The following is a 14,249-nucleotide window of genomic DNA, read 5'->3' on the forward strand; positions in this document are numbered from 1 at the left end:
ATTGTCATTCTGCCCCCTGTGTGTCTCGGTATTACAAGAGTTGAGATTACACAAAGTGACAAGCTTGTAGGTACCTCAGACATTAGTTTCTAGCCCAGTGTTTGTTCCATGCGTGGTCATGGGTGGAGTGCAGGCTTGTGGTCTCTGGTGTCATCAATTAATGCAGATTGCTGAAAATGCAATATGTTCACACATAGCGGCCAAAACTGCTACTAGGTGCAAGTTTTAAATGCCTGCAGCTAAAAGCTTTCACTCTGCCACTTGGCTATTTGGGCTGTTAACAAGAAACTACATTTTTTTTTTGCAAATGTTGGCCATCTCCATGTTTGCATGGTTCCTGGCTGCATGTGGTTGTAGTGTGTGAATGCAGCCTTAGGCTGGAGACACGCTAGCGATTTTAAAATCGGTCTGATTTTGATGCAGGAGAGTTGGACGAATGTAATGTGAGTGTCATGCGTTTTTTCAGCGAGCACAATCCGATTTTTCACACCTAGCATCCGATTTACATCAGAAGGCAGTGCGATTGCTATGCGATTTTAACATGAGCTTTTACATAGAGCAGTTCTCAGTCATTTATACATCGTTAAGGCTAGTTTCACATTTGCGTTTCAGGGCGCAGCGACGGCCTGCGCACGGCCGCCGCTAAGCCCCGCCCCCTGTCAAGCCTCCGCCGGTAGCTCCGCCTACGGACGCATGACGCTGCATGCGTCCTGCGTCCCCTATCTTTAGCACTGGGGGCGCAGGCCCTGCGCAGTATGCGTTTGGCGGCGCCTGCGTCCTTTTGACGATGCGCCGAGTGCAACCAAATTGCAACAGGTTGCGTTTGGCACTGGTCAGCACACCGTCAAAAGGACGCAGGCGCCGCCAAACGCATACTGCGCACGGCCTGCGTCCTCAGTGATAAAGATAGGGGACGCATGACGCATGCAGCGTCATGCGCCTGGAGGCGGAGCTATCGGAGGGGCTCGGCAGGGGGCGGGGCTTAGCGGCGGCCGTGCGCAGGCTGTCGCTGCGCCCTGAAACGCAAATGTGAAACTAGCCTTAGAAGGGAAATATTCTTCAAAAATATATAACAGGTAGATTAAAAGCCGGCAAATGATCTGTCGCGTACAGTATAATCACAGCGTGACAGGTTAGGATAGAATAGATATATACACATAGAATACATATATATATATATATATATATATATCAGTGACACGCACATATATATGTATTTATATTGGATAGAGGGATAGAATAATAGCCAGTAATTCACCTGCCGGGTTCTGTAAAATCACTGCAGGAGCCGATAGGATAGAAGAGGTGGTTTACATACAGTAAATACATACAGAATATGTAGATATATAGATGTCAGTGACAAATACAGTTAGTACAGTGTGTGTGCAAATTACTGGACATGTATTTAATTAATAAAAGATTATTTTTACGAAAAAAATGTCGTGGGATCCCATGCAATTTTCGTAATCAGCAGAGGGTAAGTCGATGGCTGAGGGCCAATGTTTATAGCCTGGGAAGGGGGTAATACCCATGGAGCTTCCCAGGCTATTAATATCAGCTCACAGCTGTATACTAAGCCTTTACTGGCTATTAAAATGGGGGACCCTAAAAAAAATGATGTGGGGTCCCCCTATAATTAATAGCCAGCAAAGGCTATGCAGACAGCTGCGGGCTGATATTATTAGCCTAGGAAGGGGCCATGGATACTGGGCCCCCCCTGGCTAAAAACATCAGCTCTCAGCCGCCCCAGAAAAGGCGCATATGTAAGATGCGTCAATTCTGGCACTTAGCTTTGCTCTTCCCACTTGCCCTGTAGTGGTGGCAAGTGGTGTAATAGATGGAGCGGTTGATGTCACCTTTGTGACATCAAGCTCCGATATAAGTAATGGAGAGGCGCCAATAAGACGCCCCTATTACTAACCCCAGTAAAGAATCTTTTCATTGAAATAAAGACACAGAAGTCTCCTTTAATATTCTTAATTAATCCATACTTACGACCTTACCTAATTCCTGAGAAGCCCTCGATCTCCTGTAATAAAAGTAAAATATTAAACCAACAATATACCATACCTGTCCGTCGTAGTATCCCACGCAGTAATCCCTATCTGGGGGATATACAGTTTTCAACCTGGACGGTGCCAAGATGCGACCGCCCAGGCTGAAAACCACTGGTGAATAAGGAGATGCTGTGAGCGCAGCTTCAGTGACTAGCAGTGACGTCACTGAAGCTGCGCTCTCTCACAGCCTGAATTGCGGTGTCCTCTGGACTGTGGGAAAATGCCAGTGATGAGGGGACTGCAGTTCAGGCTCAGAGTCTTCACAGCAGATCACCGTGAAAACTTTTCACAGGGGTGATCTGCTGTGAATACACTGAGCATGAACTGCGGTCACTTCACCACTGGCATTTTCCCACGGTCCAGAGGTCACCGCAGTTCAAGCTGTGAGGGAGCGCAGCTTTAGTGACGTCAGTGGTTTTTCAGCCGGGGCGGTTGAATCTTGGCACCGTAGATATACCCATCTACCCGTCCATCTATCTGTCCATCATTTGTCCATCTAACTGTCCATCTATCTGTCCATAATTCATCTATTTACCCATCCATCTACCCATCCATCTACCCGTCCATCTCTTTGTCCATCTATCTGTCCATCTACCCATATATCTATCCGTCCATCTATCTGTCCATCATTTGTCCATCTATCCGTCCATCTTTCGTCCATCTACCCATCCATCTACCCATACATCTGCTCGTCCATCTACCTGTCATCTATCTGTCCATCATTCGTCCATCTATCCGTCCATCTCTCCGTCCATCTATCCATCCATCTACCCGTCCATTTATCCGTCCATCTATCCGTCCATCTATCTGTCCATCTACCCATCCATCTATCCATCCATTTACCTGTCCATCTACCTGTCCAAAAAAAACCCAGAAATGTAGAATTTTTTGCAAATTTATTAAAAAAGAAAAACTGAAATATCACATGGTCATAAGCAGGTACGGACTGGGGCTAAAATTCAGCCCTGGCATTTGAAATCACACAGGCCCATGCTGTCACTGCCCACAAGCACCAGATGGGGATGTGTTACTATTATTATCCTGGATGGGGGAAAGCAAGATTTACTACAAGACCAATATTTCTATTGATACCCGTGGCCTGCTGGGCTAAGTGACAGAGTCAGCGACTTTGTTCTCCGTCACAACTCTTAACAGTATGGGTGTCTTGAGAACACAGATTCTGCTAGCAACGTAGCAGACAAGGTGGCCCACGACCAGAAAGGCCCTTCTGGCATTTGCTAGAAATGCCAGATGGCCAGCCCGGCCCTGGACTCATAAGTATTCAGACACTTTGGTCAGTATTGAGTAGAAGCACCCTTTTGAGCTAGTACAGCAATGAGTCTTCTTGGGAATGATGCAACAAGTTTTTCACACCTGAATTTGTGGATCATCATCTGCCATTCTTCTTTGCAGATCCTCTCCAGTTCCATCAGCTTGAATGGTGAACATTGGTGGACAGTCATTTTCAGGTCTCTCCAGAGATGCTCAATTGAGTTTAGGCCAGGGCTCTGGCTGGGCCAGTCAAGAATGGTCACAGAGTTGTTCTGAAGCCACTCCTTTGTTATTTTATCTGAGTGTTTAGGGTTATTGTCTTGTTGGAAGATGAACCTTTGGCCAAGTCTGAGGCCCAGAGCACTCTGGAAGAGGTTTTCATCCAGGATATCGCTGTACTTGGCCGCATTCATGTTTTCTTCAATTGAAACCAGTTGTCCTGTCCCTGCAGCTGAAAAACACCCCCATAGCATGATGCTGTCACCACCATGTTTCACTGTAGGGATTGTGTTGGGCAGGTGATGAGCAGTGCCTGGTTTTCTCCACACATACTGCTTAGAATTCTCACCAAAAAGTTCTATCTTTGTCTCATCAGACCAGAGAATGTTATTTCTCATAGTCTGGGAGTCCGTCATGTGTTTTTTAGTAAACTCTATGTGGGCTTTCATATGTCTGGTACTGAGGAGATGCTTCCTTTGGGCCTCTCTGCTATAAAGGCCCGACTGGTGGAGGGCTGCAGTGATAGTTGACTTTGTGGAACTTTCTCCCATCTCCCTACTGCATCTGTGGAGCTTAGCCACAGTGATCTTGGGGTTCTTCTTTACCTCTCTCACCAAGGCTCTTCTCCCACGCTTGCTCAGTTTGGCTGGACGGCCAGGTCTAGGAAGACTTCTGGTGGTCCCAAACTTCAATTTAAGGATTATGGAGGCCACTGTGCTCTTAGGAACCTTGAGTACTGCAGAAATTCTTTTGTAACCTTGACCAGATCTGTGCCTTGCCACAATTCTGTCTCTGAGCACCTTGGCCAGTTTCTTTGACTTCTTGATTCTCATTTGGTCTGACATGCACTGTGAGCTGTGAGGTCTTATACAGACAGGTGTGTGCCTTTACAAATCAAGCCCTATCAGTTTAATTAAACACCGCTGGACTCCAATGAAGGAGTAGAACCATCTCAAGGAGGATCACAAGGAAATGGACAGCATGTGACTTAAATATGAATGTCTGAGCAAAGGGTCTGAATACTTATGACCATGGGATATTTCAGTTTTTCTTTTTTAATAAATTTGCAAAAAATTCTACATTTCTGGGTTTTTTTCAGTCAGGATGGGGTGCAGAGTGTACATTAACGAGAACAAAAATGAACTTTTTTGAATTTACCAAATGGCTGCAATGAAACCAAGTTTGAAAAATTTAAAGGGGTCTGAATACTTTCCGTACCCACTATATCTATCTATCTATCTATCTATCTATCTATCTATCTATCTATCTATTACCTATCCCTTTATCTCTCTATCAAGGCATTTAATGGAGGGTAAAGCAGTGAAACTCCACCACTTTATCACGCGTGTTTACAGTCAGCAGGGTGAATTGCTGAGTAATTTAGTGTAAACAGCGGCTGGATGAGTGACAGCATTACCCAGTATTGAGAAAACTCAGTGACGTGCGCCGATAGGTCAGAGCATGGAAGGAGAAGGGGTGTCACTGAATAAAAGACGCAAAGTGTCACCCTGTCTTCTTCGTCCCATCGCCCCTGAGGATGCAGAACAGGTGAGATGAGGATATCTGATAATTCTTGGCAATTTTTTCTCTGGTCTTAGCTCATAGGCTGCATTCTAATAATTATATATAGATTCACTATACAATTTACCTGGGGGTCTGCAAGGAAGGATCGGCATCTATCTATTATGCAAAGCCCCCAATGTAATCACCAAAATCTCTTACATGCAAAAACTCTAAAATATTGGGTCAGATGATGAAAAAATGGACTTTAATCAGTCCATGAGACATTTTGGCCTTTCTCAAGTTGTATGTAATTGGAAACTTTTGGCTTGAGTTTATTCCTAAATCCTGTCAAATATAAAGGTTTTTTTTTTAACCCTGCCAAAAGGTTTATTGCTATCCAGTCTATTTTGACTCTTCTAGCCTCCAAGGATAATATTTCTCTACAGTGTCTTGTCTTTTTTTTCAATGTCATCAGATTTTGCATTACAAACTGCACCCATCATTAAATAGATCTTTTGAACCTGATGAGGCTGGCATGCTTATTCTGAAAATCCGTGTCACAATGGCTGTATGATCTCTTTTGAAAGTTTTCCCTTCTGATATCAGAATGAGTCCAACTGCACCCATAAAATGCTAATCTAAACACTGGGATTATACAGTCACTCTGACACGGATTCTCAAAGTAAGCACACCAGCATCATTAGGTCTATGAGATCTATTTAATAATGTATGGAGTTAGTATTGAGAAATCTGAAGACAGATCTACTTAAAGGCATTTCGATGACTTCTTCATAATTCTGTGATTGCTTCCATACATTTCACAGTCGTCCTCTAGTCTGACAATTTTTTTTAAAGGTTTTCCAAGATTATTAGACAAATCCAACCCCTTTAAGAAGCCTGAAAATTTTTTTTTCTACAGTCATGCTAAAATACATAAGGAAGGAATGCGTCATTTAAAGGGACAGTGCACCTTAAGACTATCCCTTTTCCTGTCCTGCTGATTGATTGCTATAGATCCTCTGCACAGTGTTGTATCATGGATCACCTGATTGCTATAGATCCTCTGCACAGCGTTGTATCATGGATCACCGGTCACACGGCTAGTGATCAAGTCACTGTCAATGGCTCGGGCAGTGGCCAATGTGGCACATCTGTTTCTGCCTTTTAGGGCTCATCAGCTCACAGCAGACACTTATTGCCACATATTTCAATCTCCTTAGAAGAACTTGTCAGTAAAGTAGCGAGGATTCTGCCAATTTTCAACTACTTTTACCTTATGTCTTCCTGTTGCCACAGTGGAACTACAAGTCTCACCATAGCTATAGTTAGAAGTACTTCACATTCAGACTTCTTCCTCCTTAAAGAGAATTTCTCACACAAGATATTTTTACCTATCTACAAGAAAATGTAAAATATCTGTAAATCTGGTGGCTGCTAAGCCCCCAATAACCAGAAGAATGGTGGTCCCGAGTCCTCGTTTCCTTTACCACCAGCCCATCCATCCAAATCCGTACTCATTGTGGTTGGGCGTTGAGAAGGAAGGAGGACTCAAAACCCCAATTCTTTGTGCGATCCCAAGGGTTCATACATTTATGCTATTTCCATTAGTGGGAAATCTCATGTCTATGGAAGTTAAGGACAGAGCCATGGGTGCCAGGTCAACTTCCCATGGGTGGCGGTCCTCGTCATTCAGGGTCACATTGATCGTAACGTACCCAAGGGCTCTGCTCTCTAACATGTGCTTCCAGGGGCTGTGACACTACTACTCCCAGCATTCTGTAGCAGCCATAGAAGATTTGAATTTCACTTTGATTGTGCTCAAGCATTTTATGACAAAGGTATATAATCATATAACTCTGTCTCTTCTAGATTCCGTCTCTGAAACTCCTGCCCCACTCTTCCCTCCTGCGGCTCCATCCTATATCCCACCCAGACGTGACGTTGACGAGGTGAGACCCTCCTAGCCTCTTATAGTTTATGTCCACTATTAAGCAGAAATGTGTTTATTTCACCTCAACAAATCCAAAATGTGTTCTGATCCATTTTCCAGTATAATGCACAGCCCTGTACAAACATAGAATGACAGCATTCTAATTACCTTCTGCCACCACTAGGGGGAGCTAAATCAATGTTAACATAGTAAGCTCCTCTACTCCCCCTAGTGGTGGCTGCAGGCAGCCTGAATTTTATCTTTAACCCCAGCTAAATGATAAACTCAATACAGCTACATCAGGCAAGCCCATATTAATCTCATCCTAATGACATTGTATATTTCCCAGTGGTATGCTTATTACCTTGTAGGGTTTCTCTGTATTAATGTCATGATTCTCGAACCCTCCCGTCACATTCATGAAGGGTGTGTGCCGGAAGGGCAGCGTGTGTTTACAGATAACATAGCTCCTTGCAGAGTCGTTAGTCGTCCTCAAGTCAAGAGCCGGGCCAAGCTGCCTCCCATCTGCGGGCACCAGCAGTATTTGAGTCTTGAAGGGTTAATTCTTTTTAGCAGAAAAAAATAAAACTCTTTTTTTTCCTTAAAGTCCATATCTTTTTTCCTGTTAGAAATGTGCAGATGTAGCAGAGCTGAGTTTGTCATTTGGAGCAAATCATGCCACTTTGTGTCATCCTCAGTGATTTTCCATAGGACTGCAGGTTGACCCAGCGTTATCACTGAGAACAGAAGGAGCGGTTCAAGGTGGAAGCCTTGATCTGACTTCATCTACCATTGATATCCAGATTAGATTGGCTAGAGACCACCAGACCCCCCTCAGAGACTAATTACCGGCCTCCGACGCTACATTCTGACTACATTGATAGAAATGGCTTTTCTATCGGGGTCACTTTTAATTACGTTATCCTTACAATGACTAACTCAGCTCTGCTACATCTGACCTATATTTCGTGCTGAAGTAAGGCTAAAACGTCACGTGTTAAAGATTTTTGGATCTTTTGCCCTGCAGCTGTAAAGTTTCTGTACGTAAGCGGAGCTGCAACCCATGATTCCCATGTATAGGGGCCCCAGAGAGATGTCTTTCTACAGGAAAGCTGTCAGCATATCAGTTCTTTTTGGTTTGGTACAGCGTAATCGCCCTTTACAGTAAATGTTATCTTATGCTCAATCAGATGATCAGAAGGGTCACAGCAGCAGAAGAAGAAGAGTGTTCTGATCTTGTTGCAGGCAGTGACCTGTGTAATTTATAGGGGTATTCACTTACTAAGCATAGCAAACACTGAAACATTCCTTCCTCCAAACTGTCACCACTGGGAGTAGATGAGCCACTAAATTATTAGGTCTCCTAGGAAGAAGCTTAGAAAAGCTATAAATGGGGGGGGGGTGTAAGAATAGAGGCTACGTAGCGTGACATAAAGGTGAAAAGATTTATTCTATGCCCAAAGTATATAGTATAACTAGCTGAAGAGCCCGGCGCTGCCCGGGCATAGTAACTAACTGTGGTTAGTTATAACAAATTATAATTATCTTTTTACCTTTTTGTCAAGATATGTAACGTGGCCTCTATTTCTTACATATTATCATTATCCAAGATCTGGAGGATTCTACCCATACTCTTGAGATTGGTGCTACCTTACTATCTATCTATCTATCTATCTATCCCATATCTATCGATCTATCTACTGTATCTGTCTATCTATCTATCTCATATCTATCTATCTATCTATCTATCATCTATCTATTATGCAAGGAGTTTGTATGTTCTCCCCGTGTTTGCGTGGGTTTCCTCTGAGTACTCCGGTTTCCTCCCACATTCCAAAGACATACTGATAGGGAATATAGATTGTGAGCCCCATTGGGGACAGTGATGATAATGTGTGCAAACTGTAAAGCGCTGCGGAATATGTTAGCGCTATATAAAAATAAAGATTATTATTATCTATCCCATATCTATCGGTCTACCTATGTGTGTATGTATCTCTCTGTCTGTCTAGATGTAAAAAAAAAAGTAAAGCAGCACCAATCTCAAGAGTATGGGTGCGATCATCCAGATCCACCGGCTCCTGAATCATATATATATATATATATATATATATATATATATATATATAATATTAGAGAGAGATGAGAGAACAACGCCATCCTTCTGCTCTGGACAAGTCTGGTATTGCAGTATTGACACAAATTGATTTTAGCTACAATATCTCACAAGCCATAGACATGATGGCATAGAAGGCACTGTTTCTGGGAAACTCAAACTGTTTCTTCTAATTTTCCGTATCCCTTTAATATACCTCCATTTGATACATATTATGAATATCGGAGTTTTGGTAAAAGCCAGTAGAGAAGCCATTTCTTTTTTTTCTTCTAAAATAAGAATCAAATCTCCGCTCAATACTTGTCCTTGAGTCGTTTTCCACTGTCTAGTTGTAAAATTCCAACAAGCTGAGTTTTTTTTTTTTTTTACAGCTGTTTATTGCTGAATGACAACCATTTACATCTCCCATACAGGAGGTCACTCAACTTTCCCATATTCCTGAATGGCAAAGTTGCCAAGTTATGCAACCCTATGGGAGCAAAGGATAGATATAAAGTTGGGTGACAACCCTTGTGGGAGCTATAATGGCCAGAATTTTGGTTGTCACCCAGCTTTTCCTAGAGACAGATTGATAGGAAAGGGATATACCTATTTATGTCATTATATATTTCCCTATTTGGGATCTATAGATATATCTGGAGCAGAAAATAAAAAGTTTCATTGTGCCTGGAGGAACCGCTTTGTCATTGATTTCAAAAGGCACCATGCAATGCTTTACTTCCCCTGCGGAGGCACTGTGAAAGAATTGAACACCTGTTGTCTTGTTTCTCTATAGATTATATCTGATTGCTGGGGGTCCTACAGTGTGACTCCCTGCCATCAAGTGTATCTTCTTGTGTTTTTTTTTTGCAGAACCATACTAACAAATGGCCATTAACCCCTTTGATAAAATTTTGCAGCCTTAGAGTGACTGATCCGGCTCCTGTCCTCAAACCCACCCGCATTATCACACATGGCAGTACAGAACTGATTTTCAGGTTTAGCCAGAATTATCTGTGCTTTCTTACCCCCCTCCTACTTTTTCCAACACTACTTTGACTCTTGAGATCAAACAGTACTTCTAGCAATGTCTTCCACAATTTCCGGGGGACACAGGTCCTTACCCATCTCTCCGTCCTGATACTCGAGGTTTTATGGGTAAGATATGCTGCGACAAGGTGGAGGGCGGGAGAGGAATGCTAAAGTGTGTGCAGCGTGTGCCATAATAGCTTTATATAGACAAGTCATGTTGATATATACACAATGGCCGGGGATGTTTCTGGTAGTTAGATATATATTGTCTATATACAGATATAAAAGCTCACTGTGTACTGTATGTACACTAAACACAAGCTGAAGTGCTCCTGATCGTTTAGCTCTACCTGTAAATTAGATAATTTGCCCGTAATTTCATGTAATGCTGTATATTTGTATTTTTCACATCAGATATAGCAGAGCAGAATTTACCTTTTGCATGGTTCAGATAATCCATTAGCTTTGCCATCCGTCCTATGGAAAGCTACAAATAACCCCCGAAAATCCAAAATTGTCCATGACAAAGGACAGGCTCAACCCTGCTACATCTGGATGCAGCCGCACGTCTTCAGTGTAACATGAGACTATATCATTAGAGAAGGTTCACAACTTTCTCTCTTTCACTGATGACCTGACAACTCACTAATTTTTCTTGTCACTTTTTGTAGGACTTATTTACAAGGTGCTTATTTTAGTCTGTACCCATGGGGGGTAAATTTGTAGGTCAAACACCTACTTTAGTGAACGCCATTAAACTGATGGGTTAGCTTCTAGTCAATTCCACTATGGAGACCTCAATGTGTGTAGCTCATGACAAGTGTCCTCCATTTGGCCCTATCTATTCCCACTTCATGACTACCCTAACTTCGTTGTGGTTCTTTACTAGATATAGATTGTTCCAACTTTTTGACCTTCCCTTTCCACTAGACCTACGTGGAGTTACAGGAGTTGGTCATGGACCATACCAATGAATTGCACTGGGTGGAGGCAGCCCGTTGGCTAAAGACTGAAGAAGACTTCCAGGATGATCTAAAGTGTTGGGGAAAACCTCAGCTCTCCTACCTCACCTTCACAAGCCTCCTGGAGTTACGACAGGCTTTAAAAAATGGTGAGGGCTTCAAAACTATTGAAGACGTTGGATTACAATGGTTGTCTCTTTTCTAACCATTTATTTACCTTAGGAACTGTGATTCTTGACCTGGCTGAAAAGACTCTACCTGGAATATCTAGCCAAGTCATTGACCAACTTATTTATGAAGGACATGTTCGACCTGAGAACAGAGAAGAGGTCTTGAGGGCACTTCTACTGCGACACAGGTATTGCCCAGTCGTCTTATTATATTTCCTCTATGTAGTTTGTAGAGTCATGAGTGTATAGCACAAGTAGATAAAGGTCCGGCTCAACTCAAACTCATGGCTCAAACGCAGGGCCGGACTGGCAATCTGGCAATTCTGGCAAATGCCAGAAGAGCCTGTCTGGATGTGGGCTGCCTTGTCTGCTGTGTTGTTAGCAGAATTTGTTTTCTCAAGACACCCATACTGTTAAGAGTTGTGATGGAGCACAAAGTCGCTGACTCTGTTACTTACCCCAGTAGGCCCCGGGTATCATTAGAAATATTGGTCTCGTAGTAATTCTTGCTTTCCGACATCTAGGGTAATATTAGTAATATATTCCATCTGGTGCTTGGGAACTTGGACAGCATGGGCCTGTGAGATTTCAAATGCCAGGGTTGAATTTCAGCCTTAGTCCGTACCTGGCTCAAAGTCACACTCCTATTTACGATAGTCAGTACATCTGTCTGCCGAGGGTAACTCAGTGTGTCACCAAACCACATGGTCACTTAAAAAGCTGCCAAATATAGTTTTCATTATTAGCTAATTAAAGTTAATTCATAAAGTCACAAGAAATGTATACATGATAACAAAAGTCTTCATTTCTACAGCCACGCTGATGGAGAAGAATCAAAAGAGGACCCCGAGAGTGGACAACCTCTCCTACATCAGCTACAAATGAAACCTCTTTCAGAGAAGGCAAGAAATGGTTCCTTAAATCTGAACACTAATGTGAAGCTCCTATATAAAATCTGTAACAGCTTTCCAACCCACCTATCTGGTCCCATTCATAAAACTGGTGTGTACCTATGTGGCAGAGAGGCGTGGGGAAAGGTTCCAAGGATCATAGAAAGGATATTGAGGGGAAACCCATCACCAGGCCCTTCTGTCTTGAGTGGAAAACTTGGCAATATTAAATGACCCCCTCTCCTTCAGTTACACCACTGATGCCACCCCATGTTTAGCTTAAACTGTCTGGTTGTATAACAGTCCTTGTTTTTCATGCTTTTAATGAGGTGTACATTTCTTACCTTGCACCCTCAAACTCAATAGGAACCTCTCAAGGGAAATTTAACAGAGCGTGTACCAGAAAATGCTGAAGCCTCTGTGGTTTTGGTGGGTACGTATAATTGTCTACGTGGGTTCTTTGATTTTTGTTGAAGAAAATTGTAGACATTTTTGTTATCACATATATGATTAATTCTTGGTTTTATGTCTCTTTTTTCACTATCTTCCATGACCTCATTACCATTCCTTCTTTTAGGCTCCTATCATCTCTACTCCTCCTATCATTCCTTTTCTGTAAACCCTTCCAACTTGCCATGCTTGTCATCCCATCTTCTCTCTCACCATGTCCCAACTCCACAGGTAGTGCACATTTCCTGGAGACCCCCACTCTGTGTTTTGTTCGCCTGAAAGAAGCTGTTCTCCTTGAGTCAGTTCTTGAGGTTGCTTTGCCTATCAGATTCCTTTTCATTATCCTTGGACCTAGAGATACCTACAAAAGTTACCATGAAGTTGGAAGGGCTGTGTCCAGCATGATGGCTGAAAGAGTGAGTAACACTATACATGGGATGCATATCTGGAAGTTGTCTCTATAAATTGGTGTGGGCAATCCTGACTATGGGAATCTGAAAAAAAACAATTGTTCTAATAGCAATTTTTGATTTCTTTTTCACTGCTGATCTTGGTTTCCTAAATGTGCTTCCTCAGGTCTTCCGAACTGATATGTACTTAGCTGGTGGGCGCCAGGATATCTTGAAATCCCTGGATGAGTTTTTGGATTGTTGTATAGTCCTGCCTCCCTGTGATGCTACCAATGAGCAGTTACTTAAGGACCTCCTGCCAGTCCAGCAGAACCTTCTGAGGAAGAGGTATCAAGAAATCAAAGTGATTCCAGGTGGACACAAAGGTAAAGATCACATGTTGCCAACATGACATTATCACATATATACTATCACACAAATAAGGGATGAATTAAATCAGTTCATCCACTTTTCTTATGGAGGAAACCTTTTATTCTTAATTTCTGGGTTGTGCCCCTTTCCAGTGGAGGAAGTTAAAAGAGTAGCAATAATTTTAATTGTTCTTTAAAAAAAAAATAAGACACATGAAAATAAGAAGCTGTGTAAAACATTTTAATAGGGAAATATGCTTCTTTCTCCTCCTGGACTGATCATTTGTTTTCCAAATTCTCAATTCACAGGTAAAATCTGTCTCTGGTGGTACAGATTTTCCTAGTACTGAGTTAGAAGATGACAGTTGGTGTTCATAAAGTTCTATGGAAAGCTTTAGCCATCCTTTCAGTAGAACTTGCATCGGAATGCCGGCTTCAGCTCCTCCCTCCATAGAATTTTAAAAGCACCAACTGTCATCTCCAATTTCTGTAATTGGAAAATATGTCTTCAATAAATATAGATTTTGCCCATGAACTGAGAGAAAAAGATCAATCCAGGAAGGGAAAGAATTGTCTACTATTAATATATCATTCTGTATTCCATAGATGAAAAACTTAAAGCAGAACCACCTGAAGACCCTTTACAAAGAACTGGAAAGCCATTTGGGGGCCTTGTCCGTGACATCAAACGACGTTACCCAAAGTATCTCAGCGACATCCGAGATGCTCTTAGTCCACAGTGCTTGGCTGCTGTCATCTTCATCTACTTTGCTGCCCTCTCTCCGGCTATTACATTTGGTGGTCTGATGGGTGAGTACCTACCAACACTGGTAAATACTTATGATTATAGAGCGCACTTGTTACCTAAGAGCTATGCAGACCTCTGCTCTGAATTTAATCATTGTCCAT

The 14,249-nt window shown here is 42.5% G+C and overlaps 1 protein-coding gene across 7 annotated transcripts in view; it reads left to right on the forward strand.

Annotated features, from left to right (window-relative positions):
- SLC4A1 (solute carrier family 4 member 1 (Diego blood group)) overlaps positions 1-14,249 on the forward strand; it is a 42,429-nt gene that overhangs the window by 14,754 nt on the left and 13,426 nt on the right. For 6 of the 7 annotated variants that reach the window (XM_073572751.1, XM_073572755.1, XM_073572749.1 and 3 more), the window contains 8 exons: positions 6,921-7,000; positions 11,039-11,219; positions 11,293-11,428; positions 12,055-12,142; positions 12,497-12,563; positions 12,812-12,996; positions 13,157-13,355; positions 13,947-14,150. In XM_073572751.1, the coding sequence (XP_073428852.1) occupies positions 6,921-7,000; positions 11,039-11,219; positions 11,293-11,428; positions 12,055-12,142; positions 12,497-12,563; positions 12,812-12,996; positions 13,157-13,355; positions 13,947-14,150 (1,140 nt within the window). Of the gene's footprint in view, positions 1-5,030; positions 5,097-6,920; positions 7,001-11,038; positions 11,220-11,292; positions 11,429-12,054; positions 12,143-12,496; positions 12,564-12,811; positions 12,997-13,156; positions 13,356-13,946; positions 14,151-14,249 lie in introns of those variants that run through there. The other variant, XM_073572754.1, reaches the window with a different exon arrangement.

Source organism: Dendrobates tinctorius, unplaced genomic scaffold (assembly GCF_039654945.1).
Source record: "Dendrobates tinctorius isolate UK_male_01 unplaced genomic scaffold, ASM3965494v1 ptg000032l, whole genome shotgun sequence".
Lineage (NCBI taxonomy): Eukaryota > Metazoa > Chordata > Amphibia > Anura > Dendrobatidae > Dendrobates > Dendrobates tinctorius.